Source organism: Takifugu rubripes, chromosome 7, assembly GCF_901000725.2.
Source record: "Takifugu rubripes chromosome 7, fTakRub1.2, whole genome shotgun sequence".
Classification (NCBI taxonomy): domain Eukaryota; kingdom Metazoa; phylum Chordata; class Actinopteri; order Tetraodontiformes; family Tetraodontidae; genus Takifugu; species Takifugu rubripes.
Window position 1 is genome coordinate 11,297,925 of NC_042291.1, and position 18,732 is coordinate 11,316,656.

Genomic DNA, 18,732 nt, shown 5'->3' on the forward strand with positions numbered 1-18,732 from the left:
TCTACCATGTGGACAGCCTCAGATTATCAAAAAAATACTTCACACACTTCTGCATGTGACTGTATCTGTGTTTGAGCCCCTGAGTTGAGGAACAGGATAAATAGAGGAAAATGGATTGCATTTACAGGGTTTCTAGTCATCCTCAGCACTCAAAGCACTTCACACAAGAACACCTCATTCAAACACTAACACACGTCCCCAGTGGAATAAATAACTTGCATTCTTTGATAAACAGGGAAAGTTAGCATTCTTAGACACTCAGGCAGCACTCACAAGCCAATCTGACACCCAGGAGCACCTTATTCCACAGTGTCAGCCAGAGGACCAGGAGGTTTGCTCCACTTTAGAAGGGCCCAAGTCCACTTTGTCTCGGCAGGTGTGGTCATCTGAACCAAACAAACAGACTGTGGTCCACCTAAAAATGGGGTTCTCGGTTAATCCTGAATAAACCCTGGTGCAGTTTGCTTGCAGACTGCAAACTCAGTGACCTAGTCCACAGTGCATTTTGGGTAATCCACCATCTTGAATCGGTAGAAACTGGCAAATATTTTGTGACTAAAACCGATTTAAAAGGCCTGTTATCTTCTACATTATCTGCAGCCACGGTTTGCTTAAATAAATGGGCAATTTGTGATAATGTAGAGCTCCAATGTGGGTTTCATTACATTCACTTAGGCTAGCTACTAACAAATCCTACAAAAGCACCAGTAACTAAAATCACTTGTTTTTCTGCACAGACAAATGACAAGCTAATGGTCAGAGTGTTTACTCACGCTAAAGCCATTTCATTGCCTATATCAGTTCCTTCCTATACATTACATTTACTTGCACAATAGATACCCCCTTATATACCAAATCCTACTCCTAATGATGGAGTAGTATTATTTATTCATCCTCTCACTCGACAATGCAGGCACTTTCAATGCTTCCAGTCAAGCAATCTTTTGTGCTTCCTGATCAAGGTTACTTTGTCCACTGATAATTAAAATTGAACCCACTGCTCAAGTCATCAGCAGCTCTTGAATCATGTCTGATATCTGTGCCCTCACAAGGAAATCCAACACATAGCAGATTCATTTATATGTATGAAGGAGAGATCAGACAGAGACATGTGTAGAATAAATCTCTTACAAAAGGAAAAACTGTACGCATTATCAAGCAAATTAAGACACAAGTATTAAACTAGATATCTATTAAATTATTGCTTTTTATCCAGGGGCAGCCAGTGCTATTCATATCAAACAGATCTACACACAGGCACAATAGGTAACCTCTGCTTTCCTGCATGTGGAACTAATGGCTAGAGATGGTGCATTCAGGGTTTATCTTCCAAAATAATACCAAAAGGTGCTCAGAGAAGTCTGAGTGTGATGAGCCACAAAGGGGGCCAGGAAAGTCATTTACTTCATGTCCTTGAATACCTAACTCTCCAATTATCCTCTTATTTATATAAATCACCCACAAATTTATCCACCCACACCAACAGTGTGGCATGCATCATTAATTACCAACGTCTATCAAGCCTTGATTTCCTCTGCAGAAGAGAGCCTACGTTTGCTCTGCCTGTCAAGATGACGGGAGAGCAAAAAGGCGACAGCAAATTTGAAGTGAGAAATACAAATGTCTGCTTGAGTTTTTTTTTAAATTACACAAAAGCTAATTATTCAAAAGCAAAAAACAGCAGCAATGATTTGGCAAATGTCAATGAATACAGATCATTTCTGCTTTGGTGTTTTAGACTTCAATGGAACAGAGTCTGACAGTGCTGCTCTGTCCTCCAAAGGGCAAAGTTAAGGCAGCGTCTGTAAAATCATAGTTTATTCGGTATTTTATTCTATAATCGCTACCAATGTAGTGCTTTAGTCCTTAGTGTGACTCTTTTTCCAGTTATTATTAAAGACCTTAATGGTAGTGGTAAACTGCTGAATGTGGCCTACGGGGTTCCACAGGGCTCTGTACTACAAATGCTGGTTTTAACATTTTCATCCTTTAAAAACAAGTCATTTGTGTTTCTCTCCTTTTTCAGTTAATTAAGCCAACTGTGTCCTCACTTTTCTAGGCTAATTTTGAAAGAATTGACAGCTGTATTTAATGCCACGTCGGAACTGCGAGCTCTCACTAGGTCCATAAAATATCACCTCACTGCTCTGATATAATGCTCAAAGGTCTGTGGTAGCAAACCGTATCCGTAGACGGTATCTCTTACCCGCTCTCCAGACGTCTGCCTCGTTTCCTTGCCCTGCTCCCTCATCCCCTTCTACCTCTGAGTCCTTCCCCTGGCTCTTGCCTTATCCCATTACTCACAACCCCTGCATGATATTCCTATTATATCTCTTCAGGGTATTCCCAATCCCTATGGATTGCAGGCAGTATTCCTGGGATAACAGGGGGTGACTGGTTGGCTAGCTTCAGATGGGAATAGGGAATACTCTACCATCCTCTTGAGGGAAGCAGCTTCTCCCTTCATTTATCTCAAGCTTTCTTCATAAGAGACATGAAAGTGTGCACGAACAAATGAAAGGACAGAAGGAAGACTGGGACAGAGATTCTCACTTCCATTATTCTCCCTGTCTAGCTGTACAGCCCTTTCTGGGTTAAGAACAAGGATGAGGTACACAATCCTTTGGGGAGTCAATTTGTTGAGTTTTTTGTTTGTTTCTCAGAGGAATGAGAAAGGCCTCGGCGGCATTCAGCAGCAAATCCCCTTCATTGTTTCCAAATCTCACGTAAGGGAAATGCTAGCACAACGGAGGATGATTTTCCTATGACTGAAGAAATTCCACTTCCAGACAACCACTGAAGAACTTCCAGTGTGATATGCGATGTTTGAAATATTAAAATATCACAATAAATCAATTTCCCAAGCAGAATTGGTGGATTTTAAGATGCAGTTCCAAAAATCAAATCATTCCAGGTTCAAATGCTGGTGTGCAGGTTTCTTCCTTCTAAATAATCAATGGATTAGATTGATTCCTACTTTCCACATGCTATGCGCCATTATCCTTCTCCTTTATCCGTGGTTGCCTCAAGGGACTCTTCAGGCCAGAAAAGCTAAAGTCCTTAATCCCACGGCCTCTAAATGGTTACTGGGTGCTGCCTACACATGGGTCACCTTGTAAGATCACCAAAACAAGAACACATGCACACGTACACATGCATGCACAGGAGGCCCAGATCACTTTAATCTAGGGGCCTCTAGATGGTTACACTTGACTGCCTGGACGTATGGATCTATTTGTAGGACAAACTCAAAGCCTTCAAAAGACCGTGCGTGTGGAGGTGTGTTTGTTTTGAGGGAAATAATGGCTCAAATTTATTCCGTTGCCTATAAATGACTCATGTGTTTTATGGCAGTGAGAAATAGCAGATTTTTTTCAAACCACGCTCCCGATTGCATGTGATCGAAACGGGTCTAATGTTTTGTCATGTGACCTCAGTCTGCATAAACTCATTTAATCTGAATTTCACCACAGATCAGGCAGAAGGGGAGGGGAAGTTAGTCAGTGAATTTAAGGACAATTATGGGTGACAACAAATTGTGACGTCCTGTTTTAACCAATATTCAAAATGCTCCAAATTTGTATCTACACATCTGTACAAAAGCAGCAGTCACTGGTCTATAAACCTCCATTGCTCTTATTTTCCCTCTCATGATCACCGACAGATGCCATGCTTACTTCTGAGTGCATGACGCACTTTGTTTCTCTCATACCGGTTTACTCAACACTCCTGATGCAAGTCCCACAAATCAAATAGACATTTGTGTTCAATTTGGAATTATTTCTGTTCATTTCTGTACAGCCTTTCCCTGCCTGAGTCCCCTCTGTTTATATTAAGATTGTCTGTGTTTCTCCTGTCATATTGCACCTTTATCTGGTCAGTTATCGCTGCATCTATGCATCTCTCCATTTCTCATGAATACAGATCTGATAAGCCTCTTTTAATTTTACCTGCAGGTACAACATCCCTGTTTTATCTGTTACATCAACTGAACTGAGGTTAAGTGCCTCAGCTGGCCGTATGCTTCATCTGACCCCCCCACCCCCACCCGTCTGCTCTGTTTTTTCCTTGCTTTGCTTCCCCTTCACTCTTACATTCCTTTTTTGCGCTCACTGAGCAAAAGGAGATCTGTCTGTTGCCCACTGTAGTGATGGTAAAACACAAGTCAGAGATATTGATATTGATATCACACACAAGGACTCGCCATGGCAATATGTCTAAAACGGCAGCTTTGGAAATACAAACTGTCACGAGCTGACTCGTTCGCTATTCCCACCACGTCTACAAGTGTGTGTGAAAGTACTAAATGTGTTTTTGAGGCGGCTGTGCGCGCCAACGTGTGTAGATGAGAGGCGGAGTCAGAGGAAACATTGTAAGTTTTTATTGGGTATGACGTTGCGGCATGTAATGTTGCGTAGCTCGCAGTCAGCCAATGAGGAGACCCCCATACACCCGTTTTATGAATGAGATGGCATGTATGCGAGGTACACACACATGCACTTAGAGCGAAAATACTCTACAGTGATGTAATACAATCACGCAGAGCAGCAAAGGCGCCTGTAACAAACACATCATGAGCTAAATAAGAACAAACTGATATTGTTGAATTATCAATTTTCAAATAAGCGCAATCAAAAAATATCCTGTGAACCGCATATAATTGGGGAGATTAAATGCGACGGCAGAATGTCATATAATATGTGCTGTATCAGTCAATGCCAATATGTGACTATTACAACCATAAAGCTATTAGGTTGCAATTAAACACAAATAATGACAAAAGAAAAAAAAAAGGCCACAATATAAAGATATTTTAATCTGTATTTAGTTTTACTGTCCTAAAGATATGCTAAAGGTATACTCATAAAAACACAAAACAAATTGAATTTCAATTCAAACCATCATTTGCTAATCAATTGAGACCTCGTGTAAACTCCCCTCTTAACTGCACACACCCTCTCTTTGTAACTCATATCCTTCAACCATCTGTGTCCAAAGCAGGAACTGGGAACGCCTGATTTGGCTGACATTGTGTACAAGGGAGTAATTTTGCCTAACCGGTATGTAAAATCATAACTGAAGTGCTGTGTGTATGGCTGGCTGGCAGGGAGGCGCATGGGAGGGGAGAAGAGCAGCCAAATAAAATCAAAATATCCTGGTGTGACTTCTTTCCATGAAGGGTGTGCGTGTGTTTGTGTGTGACTATTTGGCACATTGCTCTACCGCTGAAATGGGACACGTTCACGTCAGTTGTCGAGTGGGTAAACAGTGCCCCCTTCAGGGATGTAGAGGGAAAGCAGGGGCAATCACAGTGGAGACAATGAAAGCAGAGAAGTGAGAAAAGTAAAACACACACAAAAAATAAACCCACAAAGATAAAATGAGGTTAGTGTTTATGAAAGATGGACAGTATTTACTGTTTTTTTTAGCATATGCACGTGCCAGGATTCTTCCCATTTGAATAAATACTTATAGCTTATATCCCTAAAACAGTTTTTTTTTATCTCACAAACACCTGACTAAATTAGGCTCTTGTTATTTTAACATTAAGATCACAGTAATGATATTAGTCATTACATTAAGTCCATTTATTGCAAAAGACTGTCTATAATAATTATTTTTATACCAAGTTCTAAACTAGTAGTGAAGACTTTCTAAAGGATTACCTCATCCTGTTATTGCGGGAACAAGCGTTCTTCAACAAGCCAAATCTGCCATCTACAGGCCAAGAAAAGAACAGCTACTATCACACCAGGTGACGTCATAGTGTCAGTTTTAAAAAAGAAAAGGTTGAAAGAATGAGAGTAGGTATAAAAGGTGGACAAGAATGATGACAGAGGAGGGGCAATGTGATGTCATTCTTCTGTAGAGGCAGCTACATCTCCCAACTCAACAATAATGAGACCGTCAGGCACAACAAAGGCATCAGTCCTGTTCACATGATGTCATATTTTTAAACAGTTTTTTTTTTTACTTGAACAAGGACACAATATTATGGCTCATATATAGAAATGTTCCACCCAAGCTTACAAGTTCAGTCCAGCAAGACAATACATCCTTGAGTCCATTTCAGACCTTGTCATTCCACATGATTCCCGTCTCTCAGCTCCGAACAATTTCATGCAATTCAAAACTAACTGCATACTATACGGCAGACAATTCAAAATTATCTACACTTTCTGGACATAACAGTCAATTTCTCCTCCCAAAAGGCCTAAGGCAAACAACAATAACAGAAGATTCTCACAGCCAAAGGATGAGAACGAGGGAGAGATGGGCTGCAGGGAAAAAAAATTGATGCGGCGAAAGGTAGGCAAGCACGGTCAAAGGCCATGCCTAGAAGCAGAGAGAAGGTGGACAAAAACCAAAGTAATCCTTGATCTTTGACAGACGGATGCTGATAATGATTCTGTACACTTTAGCAATGAAAATCTTTAATTCGCAGACATGACCAAGATCCATTAAACTGTTTTCATTCAAATTCACTAAAATAAACAGACTTCTTTGGAAAACACTGCAAACCTCTGAAACAAATAAGCGGATAAGAAAAGGTTCTGCCACAGCAAACAGAAGCTGTTTCACACAATTATAATGAACGTTCTACATTATAGGCCACCGGCAGTTTTTAACAAAGTGAAATGTAAAACATACAAGCCCATCTAGAGAGAGAGCACAAACCAAGACCAGACCTGTAAAATGAAAGGAGATTAAAACATGGATTTTATACTTCTAGTCTATGTATGTGTGTGGGGATACATCTGCATTTTAGAAGGGTTTGAGTAATGGCCCTTCTAAGGCAGTTGAGACCCCATAGTGAGAGAAATGCCTGCAGGGTTAATATTAAATCTTTCCTGTCTCTCCCATCTCTTTTGTTCACACAGTCACGTTCAAAGAGCTAGCACATGCAGAAATCTAAACCTCACCATGACTCTGCAGTAACAACGCAGGTGCTGAAAATCCATCACAAAAAGATTTCAGGGGTAAAAATGTCTCTCCAGGGAACTGTGGAATAATTCATCGTTTCATAATATGAGATTGGCAACATTAGACAGTTTAAACTTTGTCTTTTGACGACTCCCAACCCTCTCTGTTATTTCCAACTAACCAGAATGCATTGGTTGAAATACAAAAACACCTCAGATATTTAATTCAGGGCAAAACTGTCGACTCAACAACGCAGTAATACTGCCCCCTGTGTCTAATATTAGCCACTGCATCAGCCGCACTGTAGTCCGGGTGAAGTTGCAGATTACCAAAACAAGCACAAACACGTGCTTACCTGTTATCTTGTATCCACTAGCAGCGAGCTGTCCAGCCATGTACTCGCCATCAGAGTTGTTGTGGCTACACCCCCAGGTTTTCATCCAGATTTTTTGGGTGCCAGGGATCAAACTAGAATAATGAAAATCAGTTGGACTCTTGTTTATTATAGTTGTTTATTATATTTATTATATATTATGTTTATCATAGTCACTGATTCCTATATATAAAAAACAATGGCCCTTAACAGAATTTAAAAGGAATAATAATTCTATTTCAGAAGGAGTCGACCTTTGCCCGCAGTCAGAGCGGCAAGCAAGCTGTACTAAATCAAATTTGATTTCCTTTTTTTCAAGCAACAAATTAAAATCTGATAATTATAGATGTTCTCAAATGGGTTCGGTAAAAATAACAGATATACTGTATGACCGTGTTCGTGATATTACCATGGCAACAAACCAAGAATCCAACTAGCTATAAACAAATATTGGAAAGCACACAGCAGAAATATCTCCTGAAGACAGTCCCAAAACCACGGCCACAGGAGTTCATAGGCTGATCTGGGAATGATAACTTGATGTCTTCTTGGTATCATTTCAGCAACTGTTTAACAGACCTGTCGGCTTGGAGCTCCTCGTGTTCTACGTTTTTCTTTCTGGACCTTGGTATGATCCTTTTTCGAGCAGACTGTCTATCCTGCGGTGTCGGGTCATTAAAAGACACCATGTCCTCAATGTCTTCAATCGCAGAGTCACACGCAGATGGCATGATTATCTGTCAATCACACAGAAAAAGAACAAAGTCAGAGCCTGGATGTGGTCTTGTAATGTCAGCTGTTTACAGAAATGAAGTCAGAGTCAACGCTGTTATTTATTTGCTCACCAAATTCCTTGTTTGTATCCTAATTGCGTGTCATAAATCCCTCGAGCCGATGAAATGTGTTGTTCTGGATCAAAAGAATAGAGACGTGTCTTTACTGAAGATTACTTAGTTTGCTTTTTTTTTAGTTTTTATTAAACATTTTGTCACCGTTGTATTTAAGTATTGGACAGCCATTTTGTGAAATATTTTAACTTTTATCACAACAACATTATAATATCCAGGTCTCCAACATTAAATAAGATTTGCCAAATCTATCAAATCTGTAAATGAGTCGACCTTTGAGGAAAGCAAATCTATCTGTAAGTTTAATTGCTATTTTAACTAAGTAAAAGGCTTAATTTGTGTATGATGGAGGTGCCAATTACCCTATTATCCAAAAATGTTAATCTTTCTGGTGGATTTGTTAGAGGTTCATTACTCGACCTGCATACCTGTATATTTTAAGCACATGATGTAATTTGCTATGGTATTGTAAGATGCATGCAAACAAATCCACCAGAAAAATTAACATTTTTAGATAAAAGGGTAATTGGCACCTCCCTCATACACGAATTAAGCCTTTTACTTAGTTAAAATAGCAATTAAACTTGCTGATGTATTTACTTTCCTCAAGCAATCGTAGCTGTCAGTACGCAAAATATGACAGCAATCAAGTAACTTTAACTGACCTCAAGGGTGGTCCTAATAGCCTTAAAATGATTCCCCAGACTAATATTTTGACTTAACGGCTGAATATAAACGCAAAGTTTAAAGCTGTTAAATAGAAACGAGTAATTAATGATAGGAAACACCTGGATACCTGCGCTGTGTAAATATTAAACACAACCTTAATTTTGTTCTAGAGAGCACCTCGTCATAACACTCTTCAGAATAAACCCATTCTTGTAGTAACCTTGATCAAATTCTAATCAAGCACTGGTCAGATTTAACGTGATATCTAAATAATGTGGGCAAGTGAGCGTTTGGCCACATTAGCTTTATTTGCTAACCGTTACACACGTGTCCTTTATTTTGAAAAGATAAAGAAGTTCTGACGTTTTATTAAAGTCTTACCAGAGTTGGGCTGTGGTTTCAGTTCATGAAGTTGGAATTTCAAACGAAATTATTTTTAAATAAGCTTAGAATAATTCTACTTTGTAATACCAAAACAGTTGTCATGAATTTCAGGCCGCCATGTTTGTCCGTAACAACGGTGAGTCGTGAGGGACAAACTAGACGCGCGTTTTTCATGTTCATGGGTAAGGAAATAAAAAGTCGCGATTAAAACATGTTTTTAAACCTTTATATCCATATTAGGATGTTGAAAGCTGGTAGTTTGAGGGATTCACATTTGATATGTATGTCACTTAGGGCTAATATAAGATAAAGTCTATTTTTAATTTCCTTTATTCAAATTTTTTAATTACAAACACCCATAGTACAAAAACAAATCCAACTCCCACCCCTCCAACAAATACAATTCCTTATTTACAGATTTCAAAGAAATTGTAAGTGAATACACATCAAAAATTATCACATTTTAAACATTCAACAGCACACGATGCTTCCACCCATGCATTCAAATTGCAAAAAAGTAATGAGACAATAATTTGACATTGCATGTTTGTTTTTTTTAACCTGTAAATAGTGAGAGCATCAGAGATCCTATTCTTTTAGTTACTCCCTACACATAATATTCGCAGATCATTATATCATATTTGGTAACAGCTTGAGAACAGCCAGAGAAATAGCAGGAAAAACACTGCCCCCCCCCATTTTGACAACCACATTTAGCCAAAAAATGTTCTGTGTGGTGTAAACGCACATCAGAAATGAAAAACCTTAATTTTTACTTATCGCCGATTATGTGTTTCCAGATAAGTTGTTGCACTTTAATAAATCTCTCATTTAAGCTCATGAGAGGAAACTTTCCAAAGAAAAGCTTTTTAAATCAGGTAAAGACGACAAAAATACCAAACAAAGGTTATGACTGCTTGAAACCATATACTTAACAAAGGGTTGGAACACAAAGCACAAATAATATTAAATACATATTAAAAATGGAAGATTTTCTGTGCACATTTTATTTCACCAAGTGAGCAACATTGCTTTGTCCAACTTCTTTCTGAACAGAGAAATCTCAAATAAAGGTCACAATAGTCTGCAATTAAGTGAATCTGACAGAAATAAGGGCTAGGTTACCAGGACAGGCAAAAAAGATCCTGTTTTTCATAGCTCGGTAAAGGTTTACCAGACTGTGGCTGACGCAGGGGGAAAACAACTAAATAAGTTAAAGAAAATAAAAAATACTGTAATTTTGTGTTTTTCTGCCCACGTGTACTCCCGAAAACTTCAGATGCAGGAGACCGGTGGACAGGTCTACATCTCAATCCTCTCAAGCAGACCTTCAAATATTTAGATATTTAACATTACATTGAAATATGAGGGTAAATTCTATGATAAAAGAAAAAAATATGAAAGACTCTGGCACACATTCACTTTTATGCCCCATTACTACTGTCTGATATGAAGTGGGAGGTAGCCTACAGTACCTTGTGCACTGATTTTTTTTTTGTTTTTTTTAGAAAACTGTACATCAATTTACACATGGCAGGCTTACACTTTCACAAGCTTGAACTGTGACAACACTCACACACCAAACACACAAATACCCAAACATACATTAATCATCTGGGAAGAGTGCATGACAGCAGCAGTATCCAACTGAGCGACTGGACCCACTGGCTTTAGAAAGCAGGGGGGGGGGGGGGGGTCCAGCCGGATATTTGTCGCCAGAGAAGACACATACACCTCAGTGAACAGGTTTACATTGACCTGTGTCCAACTCCAAAGCATTTTTCTATTTTTTTCCCTTGTTTATTACATCTGATGCATCATTTAATAATAAGATACCAACTACATGGCTACCCAGGCCCTTGTTAAGCAGGATAGCCAATCCTAGGTTTTAAAATCCATTAAAATTCAGCTAAAAGATTAACACGAAGAGGAGGCATCACACATACAGAGTAGTGGTTCAGAGTGTCAAACCACGGCCCAATTTCACAGCACGCGGTGCAAACTGGGATGCAGGGCTGGGGGGGCAGTTTGATTATGGCAGCTTCCTTCCAAAAGATCAGGGAGAGAAAGGAAGTTCAGATTCTAAACTCACAGAGCATCATGAGAGGATCTCTTGGGAAGCGAGTTCGTGTTCAGGGATGAGTAGGTTTTGGTTTTTCTTATAGTGGCTTAAGTCCATGTGGCCAAAAACCATAACATGAAGCTGAACGTCAACATACTTCATTTGGTCTGAATAATATTAAGGACACATTTTAGCAAACACATCGAGTAACAAAGATCGCTAATGAACTGATCTGTTAAATCCATTTTATAGATGGGAGAGAAAACTAGAACTATAACACATACTGAAATAATTTTGCACCCTCAAAACATGCCATTTGTCTTCTTTTTGGACCTGTACACTTAATTTTCTTATTTAATTTGTTTAATTTAAAACATGCATTTATTATCACCAATACACAAAACTCTGTATTTAACTAGTGCCTCATTGTACAAAATAATTAGTCATGTTTTCAGGGTCAAATATCGGAAAACAGGGCATGAGGAAAGGGTCTGAGCAATAAAACACTAATCATAATCTGCACCACAACTGCCTTTTTTGAAAGCTTTTTTTTTTTTTTTTTTTAAATGTGAGCAAACAAATGCTGAATAATGGACCTGAATCACAAAATTACAGGTTTAAAAGAAGGCAGGGGGCTTTTCAACAGCAGCAATAATAAAAAGCAGATAAATACAGGCGCACTTCATTAAAACGACCAGAAATGTTTATGTTGCAGGCTTGTTAGGAAGCCGCCATGCGGAGATGCAGAACCTCGAGGTCAACGCTTGTATTTATCGTACTGACACCACTGCTGCTGTGGAAAAAGGGCCAAGAGAGACTCCGCAGCCCCCAGCATCACAGCATCGACACACACACATGTTGGGCTTATCTGGATTCACTGATGAGCATCTCGTATCCTCTCCTAAATTTCATGTCTGCAATTTCCTGTGCAACACTTTAGCTTGCTTGCCCAGCATGCTAATGCCGTGTGTTCAGAGGGGGCACGTTTTCAAGGTCTCCTTGCACGTGCGAAGGTTGTTACCTTCCTCTGCCCTTTACACTCGACTTCCAGATGTCCCAGAATGCCCAGCTACACCTCACGAAGCCTGAGACTGATAGATTTGTCTTCACACTGACCTGACATGTCTGCGTAAAATCATGCAAAGAACTTCATCTCTCACACTATTAAAGAGCATTTAGTCCCACTGGGACTGAGAAATTCCTTAATGTTTCATTTTCAATATTAGAACTTCAGCTAACTATGCAGCCGGTCACAGGCGTGGAAAATCCCCGTCTCTAACCTGCCGCTAGCTGCACAGCAGATCGTCCAGGCCGAGCGAGCGGATTTTATCAAAGTCACAGGCATCGAACAAGTCACTGATTCCCTGGTCATCTCCCAAACCTAGAAGGTAGTCGTCCTGCTCCAGGAGTGGGGGGGCAAGGTTTAGGAAAGGCCCCAGGGATGTTGGGATCTGGTCTTCTGTCTGCTGCAGGAGACTGGTGTAAGGTGATGAGATGGGGGAGAGGGTGGTGACGGACACGGCTGCGGCAGCAGGAGGCGCACCTGGACTGGGAGCTGAGGTCACGCTGTTGGGATCTGAGGAGGGAAAAAAGATTCAGAATGGGAAGGCGGAGCAAATGCAATTCGGAAAATTGATTCAAGTCTGAAACATGAAAGAAAAGTGTTCACTAATCACTAATTTCCTGCAGCTGCACTCAATGTTCTGCTGCTAATCCAGCACGCTAGCATTGAAAACGGTGGAAATTCTAAACCGTTCCTTCAGGTTAATTTCTAGGATTAGTGTTTATCTTTACAAAACAACTTCTGAAGCAGACCTTGAAGGACTTTGAGGAAAGGCGAGTTCCCGTTGATGTCCGTGCCGCCATTTTTAACAGGGCTTGTCGGGTGACTGTCGTCATCCGGGCACAGCAGGACATCTATGGGCCCCTGAGTGCTGGTCAGGTGGATAGACAGACTCTGAGGAGAGGTGAAAAGTGACTCCAGAAATTTACACCAAGCACTCAATACGAGGATTAAAACTGCTCTTCAAACATTTTCCATCTCTGACATCTGTGCACGTACCTCATCGGGGTCTGTTACTTCCAGCTTGGTGTCTGTGGGGGCTTTGACGACAATAACAGTCTGGTCTCTGAGATTCCCCAGCTGTTTGATGTCTTGATATGTGATATATGCATATGTGGAAACAAAGGGATTAAAGAAACAACTGACGTGAAATTAGGTTCCAATCCTGAAAATGCCTGAGTTATAAACCAGACACGGCTGGAGATTCAGACTCCCCCACCTGTATAATGGAGCCTGCAGTACTACAGACCCGCGGCGTGCAGTACTACAGACCCTCAACTGCAGCGTGCAGTACTACAGACCCTCAACTGCGGCGTGCAGTACTACAGACCCTCAACTGCGGCGTGCAGCACTACAGACCCTCAACTGCAGCGTGCAGCACTACAGACCCTCAACTGCAGCGTGCAGTACTACACACCCGCGGCGTGCAGCACTACAGACCCGCAGCGTGCAGCACTACAGACCTGCAGCACTACAGACCCGCAGCGTGCAGTACTACAGACCTGCAGCACTACAGACCCGCAGCGTGCAGTACTACAGACCTGCAGCACTACAGACCTGCAGCGTGCAGCACTACAGACCTGCAGTACTACAGACCTGCAGCGTGCAGCACTACAGACCCGCAGCGTGCAGTACTACAGACCTGCAGCGTACAGTACTACAGACCTGCAGCGTACAGTACTACAGACCTGCAGCGTGCAGTACTACAGACCTGCAGTACTACAGACCTGCAGCGTGCAGTACTACAGACCTGCAGCACTACAGACCTGCAGCGTGCAGCACTACAGACCTGCAGCGTGCAGTACTACAGACCTGCAGCGTACAGTACTACAGACCTGCAGCGTGCAGTACTACAGACCTGCAGTACTACAGACCTGCAGCGTGCAGCACTACAGACCTGCAGCGTACAGTACTACAGACCTGCAGCGTACAGTACTACAGACCTGCAGCGTGCAGCACTACAGACCTGCAGCACTACAGACCTGCAGCGTGCAGCACTACAGACCTGCAGCACTACAGACCTGCAACGTGCAGCACTACAGACCTGCAGTACTGGTTTATTCTGTGGGATCTGCGACACAAACGGAACAAAAGGATATTTCTGGTTGCTGGACAGCTCGCTCATGTGTCTCATGTCTGTGCTGCATCGCTGGATGAGCTGCTCCAGCCTCTGTTCTTCCTCTCCGAGGGCAGAAACTTCGTCCGTCAGCCTCTGTCTCTGGCTGAGACTTCCCTCTTCTTCCAACAGGCTGCAGCCCCTGTGAGAGAGCAGTGAGGACGGGCTCTTCCTTTAGGAACAGCTGGTTCTCCGATCTGATGCCTTTTATTGTTGCTTTGTTTTACCACTGTTGCCAATATTTATTTTTTTTCAAATAATAACCAAGATGTTAAGATTTCTGTTCAGAAAACATACTATAATACTGAAGGTTTCATGATTATATCTGTTAGTTTATTTGTCATTTAGTCTCCTGTGTCTCATCAGCCAGACGGAGTGTCAGGCTGAGGCCACTTACATCCACTGGATGTTGTTTTTGGATTTCTTCTTGATGAGGTGGATTCCTTCTAGCACATTAGTGATGTCGTAAAGTCGCCTTTTCTGCACCTAAACACGATGGTAAACACACATTGGTGAACTTACTCGTTTCAGACTCCATCTTCCACCTAGACGTCCTTTATATTTCTCTTTCTGAGCTTCGCTACGACCAAACTTTACCTGCAGGGTTTCAGCCGCAAGGTTGAGGTCCAGGACGCCATCGGAGGACTGGCCCAGAAGCTCCACAAACTTCTTTGTCAACAGGCCCAGTGAAGTGTCGTACCGAGTCTTCTCTGGTGGAGATTTGGGTGCTGTGGAGGAAAGAAAGGGAGACAGAGAGTTTAGCTTAAGTCATTCCTGCGCATGGACATTTTAAGCGATCAGCTAGACGATTATAGTTAATTTCTCCAGAACTCCACTGCTTCAGTTTGGAGTTTCAGAGGTGTCATTTTCAAGACGGCCGATTTTAAAAATGACATCTCGCCCACAGCCTCCTGCGTGGTGTCAAACGGGTGACATGTCCCGTTTCTGTAAAACGTGAGTTGTTCCGTCATACGTCAAACCTCTGACAAGACGAGGGAAGACGGAACGTTCCACAAAAGGACGATGTGGACCTCACGGTGTGTGAGAAGAAAATAAAGATGGAGTCCAGCTGCAACGGATTCACATTGGAGAAGAAAAGTGCTGAAACAGTCCACTCTCTACATTTGAGGACAAGGTGGACTGTAAAAGCAACTGGATTTGAGGCATTTAGAGGCTGCTCGGGTCAGCATGGGGTGCGAACAGCACAGGCACCCGCTAATGACTCTAAACACGAATATATCGTCAGCTGCAGAAGAACTCTGCTTGTAATGTGGATATCACCAAATGTGGATGGTAAACAGGAGAAACCGTGTGTAAAAGGCCACATTCAGCAGAGGAATTTGGTGTGAAAGGTGTCACAGGAGGACTTTGCAATACCAAACGAGATGCTGGAATCAACAAAACGCCAAGAATTTGGATGTACTGTTCAACAAAATGGAAACAAAACACTTCTGGAAGTTACGTTTTATGTATGAACACCTAATGTCTGCTTCTATCAGGCCTATGACCGAGTTCTGGCAATATTTCCGTATGGTGAGCTGTAAATTACAGGTAGGTGCAAGTGAATCCTTGGAGCTGCTTACTTTTAGGCGTCTTTATCCTCGTCCCATTGGCCGTGGGACCTTTACCTCTCGGAGTCCTGATTGGCTCAGGTTGGTGCTGGTGGTCGGAATCATCGAGTGCCAGGCGTCGTTTGGCCTGTGGGTGGCAAAGCAAAAGGTTAACAGCAGGTTAACATAGTCATGAGTAAACTATTTCTAAAATGGGATCGTAATCTTTTATTTTTATTAATGACCGCACCCCAAAATATTCATGACACACGTCAAAACACGGTGTCAGTTAACTTCTTTCTCTTTAAATCCAATGGGACCACACACCCTGGTGGCCAAACATTTACTAAGAACCTTTTTGTTCTCAAAAAAAAAACAAAGTAACACCCTCTGTACTGACTTTAGCACCCATCCAAGGCCACATATATATTGATTTCCAGGCATGCTGCAACTTTACATCAGTATTCTACACAGTGGTAGTGGGTCCTGGGACATTTTCACAGCTTTAACAGTAGCCAGACACTTCTGGGACAAATTGTACAGTCCCATTACACACGTTATGGGTTGGAAATCAGAGTCCCCATAATAAGATCCTTTGGACTCGGTGGCAACATTCCATCTTTTAGTAGTTGAAAGAAATACTGAAATGTTAATTTCCTACTCAATTTTCATGAGTGCAGAGGTTCGTCAGACTCACTCCAGGATATATTACAATATATGAGCATGGTTAACCAAATCAATATTTTCCTTATTAGCAGTAAGAGTAGGGTAAGAATGAAAATGCCCTCTGTTAACAGTCAAAATGTCAGCCATTTTATATCAGCAAGCAGCTCCCCCACCCCCTGCCTGCTCATGGCTACACAGCCTCACATTTAAAAGCTGATTTCTTTTATTAAAGATGAATCGCCAGGAAGAAACCAACACCCTAAACGCTGCTGAAAACATTTGATGTGGTTTGTGCATGCTGAACATGCAGGAAACGTGTAGAACAATTCAACAGCAAAGTCGAGAATTACTTTACAACACAAGCACCATAATGTTGCACTTTATTTATAAAGGAGGGGCATTAAAAACACTTGCACAAAATTAAGATCGTAGTCGGCAGCGACTTATTTCGTCCTCTACTCATCAGCTGCTACTAGCATTTAAAGCTAATAGATTTCGAGCTTTATCCAAGTTGCGTTGAATGTTCACAGACGACTGGGAAAAAAGCCTATCGAGTAGTTTCAAAAGTGAAGTGTAGCTTCAGTCACTTCAAACTCCGTGTTTTTGCAACTTTAACAACTCTTGCCTTGTCGGTAGGCTTAAAAAATAGCCATGTAACAACCAAGCAGCCCAACAACCCCCAACCCCCCAATTTAAGACAAACAGCAGCCACTAGGCCACCGCTAACACTTCTCATCTCTTACCAATATTTCCATCTGTCTGCAAGGGTGAAGCGAACTCAAAAGCACCATCAAGTTAGCATAGCATCGCTGTGCGATGACAGGTCTAGGTTATCGTAAATGCCAAACTAACCCAAACATGTCGCTTGCTCGCCTAAAGTCAACAAAACACTTAAAACCACTTGGGTAACTTAGCTAGCAGTAGTTATTTAGCCACCTCGCTAGGCTGAGTCGTGGGAATGCCCTGGCTAAGCAGCTAACGTTAGCTCCCCCAGAACAACAAGCTCGGTTAGCATAGCAAGCTAACGTTTTGTCGTGTTTGTGGCTAGTTGTAACAAGCTAAATATGTTCTGTATAGTTTATTACCGGCGGTCTCCCCAGAGCGGGTCGTTGTCTTGCTCCGTTTGCTGCACCTTGTTGTGGAGTTGTGTAAATGCTGTTTATCTGAGGCTCGGATAAACATACATTTGTCTGTGTAACGTTGCAAGGCGGTGGTGTGGTAATTATTTGGATAAACGTAGCGTTGGATTGACCGGGATTTAAACGATCCGATAGAGTTGTTAAAATTATATTACTATCCAGAGAAGAGCCCCCAACTCCCGTTAAAATCACTTTCTCCGAAGCCGAGGAGATCCCTCTTCTCATCTTGCGTATACGGGGTAACCCCTGTCTCGTCTCTGTACTTTCAAGCCCTTATTACTGCTAATCCGCTGAAATGGTTACAAAAATATTCACACCGATATAAGGTTGACGACCTGATTCAACGACCTCGGAAAAGTATTCGCCTCTCAAAAGGTGCATTTAGGCAGATGCAACGGATTAAAAAGTAGCGCAACTCTCCTTTCCCTCGTCTAGAAATGGCTTCAGGAAACGGCCTGATGAATGAAGGGATACGGTTTACGCGCTCAAGAGCCCTCCCGCGAAACTCAGATTTCCCGGGAAAGTTTTGAACTAATTTTGCATACCACGCGCTATTGGTCCCCCCAGGAACAAACCCCGCCCATATTCTCAGCGTTTGGTCCAATCGCTGCGCAGGACTCAGCGCGCCACGTGTTCATTGGCAGCTGTAAACAGGCGCCGCCGCGTCTTTTCTCCCGTGCTTCCAAACACCGCCGCCAGGGGGCGCGCCTACCCTTCACGGAGTGGTACAGTGTTTTGGGCCCTGATCCACAGCCACAAAATTACTTTAATAATTTACATTTAAGCATATTCAGCCATAAATACTATTTGATTTTTATAATGCTACATTAAGCTACCAATCTGATGCACCTGATAAGGATAATTTTTGTTTATACCCTTCTGAACAACTATATTTTACTATTTTTTGGTTTCTTGTCTTGTTTGTCTTGTCTAGAAAA

At 41.8% G+C, this 18,732-nt stretch overlaps 2 protein-coding genes across 5 annotated transcripts in view; both read right to left on the minus strand.

The window, feature by feature from the left end:
* The window catches only part of cdkal1 (CDK5 regulatory subunit associated protein 1-like 1), a 137,564-nt gene extending 128,226 nt beyond the window's left edge, over positions 1-9,338 (minus strand). The window contains exons 1-4 of one of the 3 annotated variants that reach the window (XM_011605473.2): positions 9,196-9,338; positions 8,143-8,206; positions 7,877-8,034; positions 7,280-7,392 (exon numbers count right to left, since the gene is read on the minus strand). In XM_011605473.2, coding sequence (XP_011603775.1) covers positions 7,280-7,392; positions 7,877-8,028 — 265 coding nt within the window. In that variant the 5' untranslated portion in view covers positions 8,029-8,034; positions 8,143-8,206; positions 9,196-9,338. Of the gene's footprint in view, positions 1-7,279; positions 7,393-7,876; positions 8,035-8,142; positions 8,207-8,810; positions 8,953-9,195 lie in introns of those variants that run through there. The other 2 variants (XM_011605474.2, XM_029838346.1) reach the window with 2 other exon arrangements.
* A 174-nt stretch (positions 9,339-9,512) lies between these two features.
* LOC101079212 (transcription factor E2F3) lies at positions 9,513-18,304 on the minus strand. 2 transcript variants are annotated; one of them, XM_011605475.2, is made up of 8 exons: positions 17,741-18,304; positions 16,023-16,137; positions 15,037-15,167; positions 14,837-14,925; positions 14,423-14,581; positions 13,323-13,437; positions 13,076-13,217; positions 9,513-12,836 (listed from the first exon to the last, which is right to left on the minus strand). In XM_011605475.2, exons 1-8 carry the CDS (start codon positions 18,017-18,019, stop codon positions 12,547-12,549), a joined length of 1,320 nt encoding a protein of 439 aa, XP_011603777.1. In that variant the 5' UTR covers positions 18,020-18,304; the 3' UTR covers positions 9,513-12,546. The 2 variants fall into 2 exon arrangements, with proteins under 2 accessions (XP_011603777.1, XP_029695001.1); XM_029839141.1 differs by lacking the exon at positions 17,741-18,304 and adding an exon at positions 17,399-17,621.
* Positions 18,305-18,732: the final 428 nt, after the last annotated feature.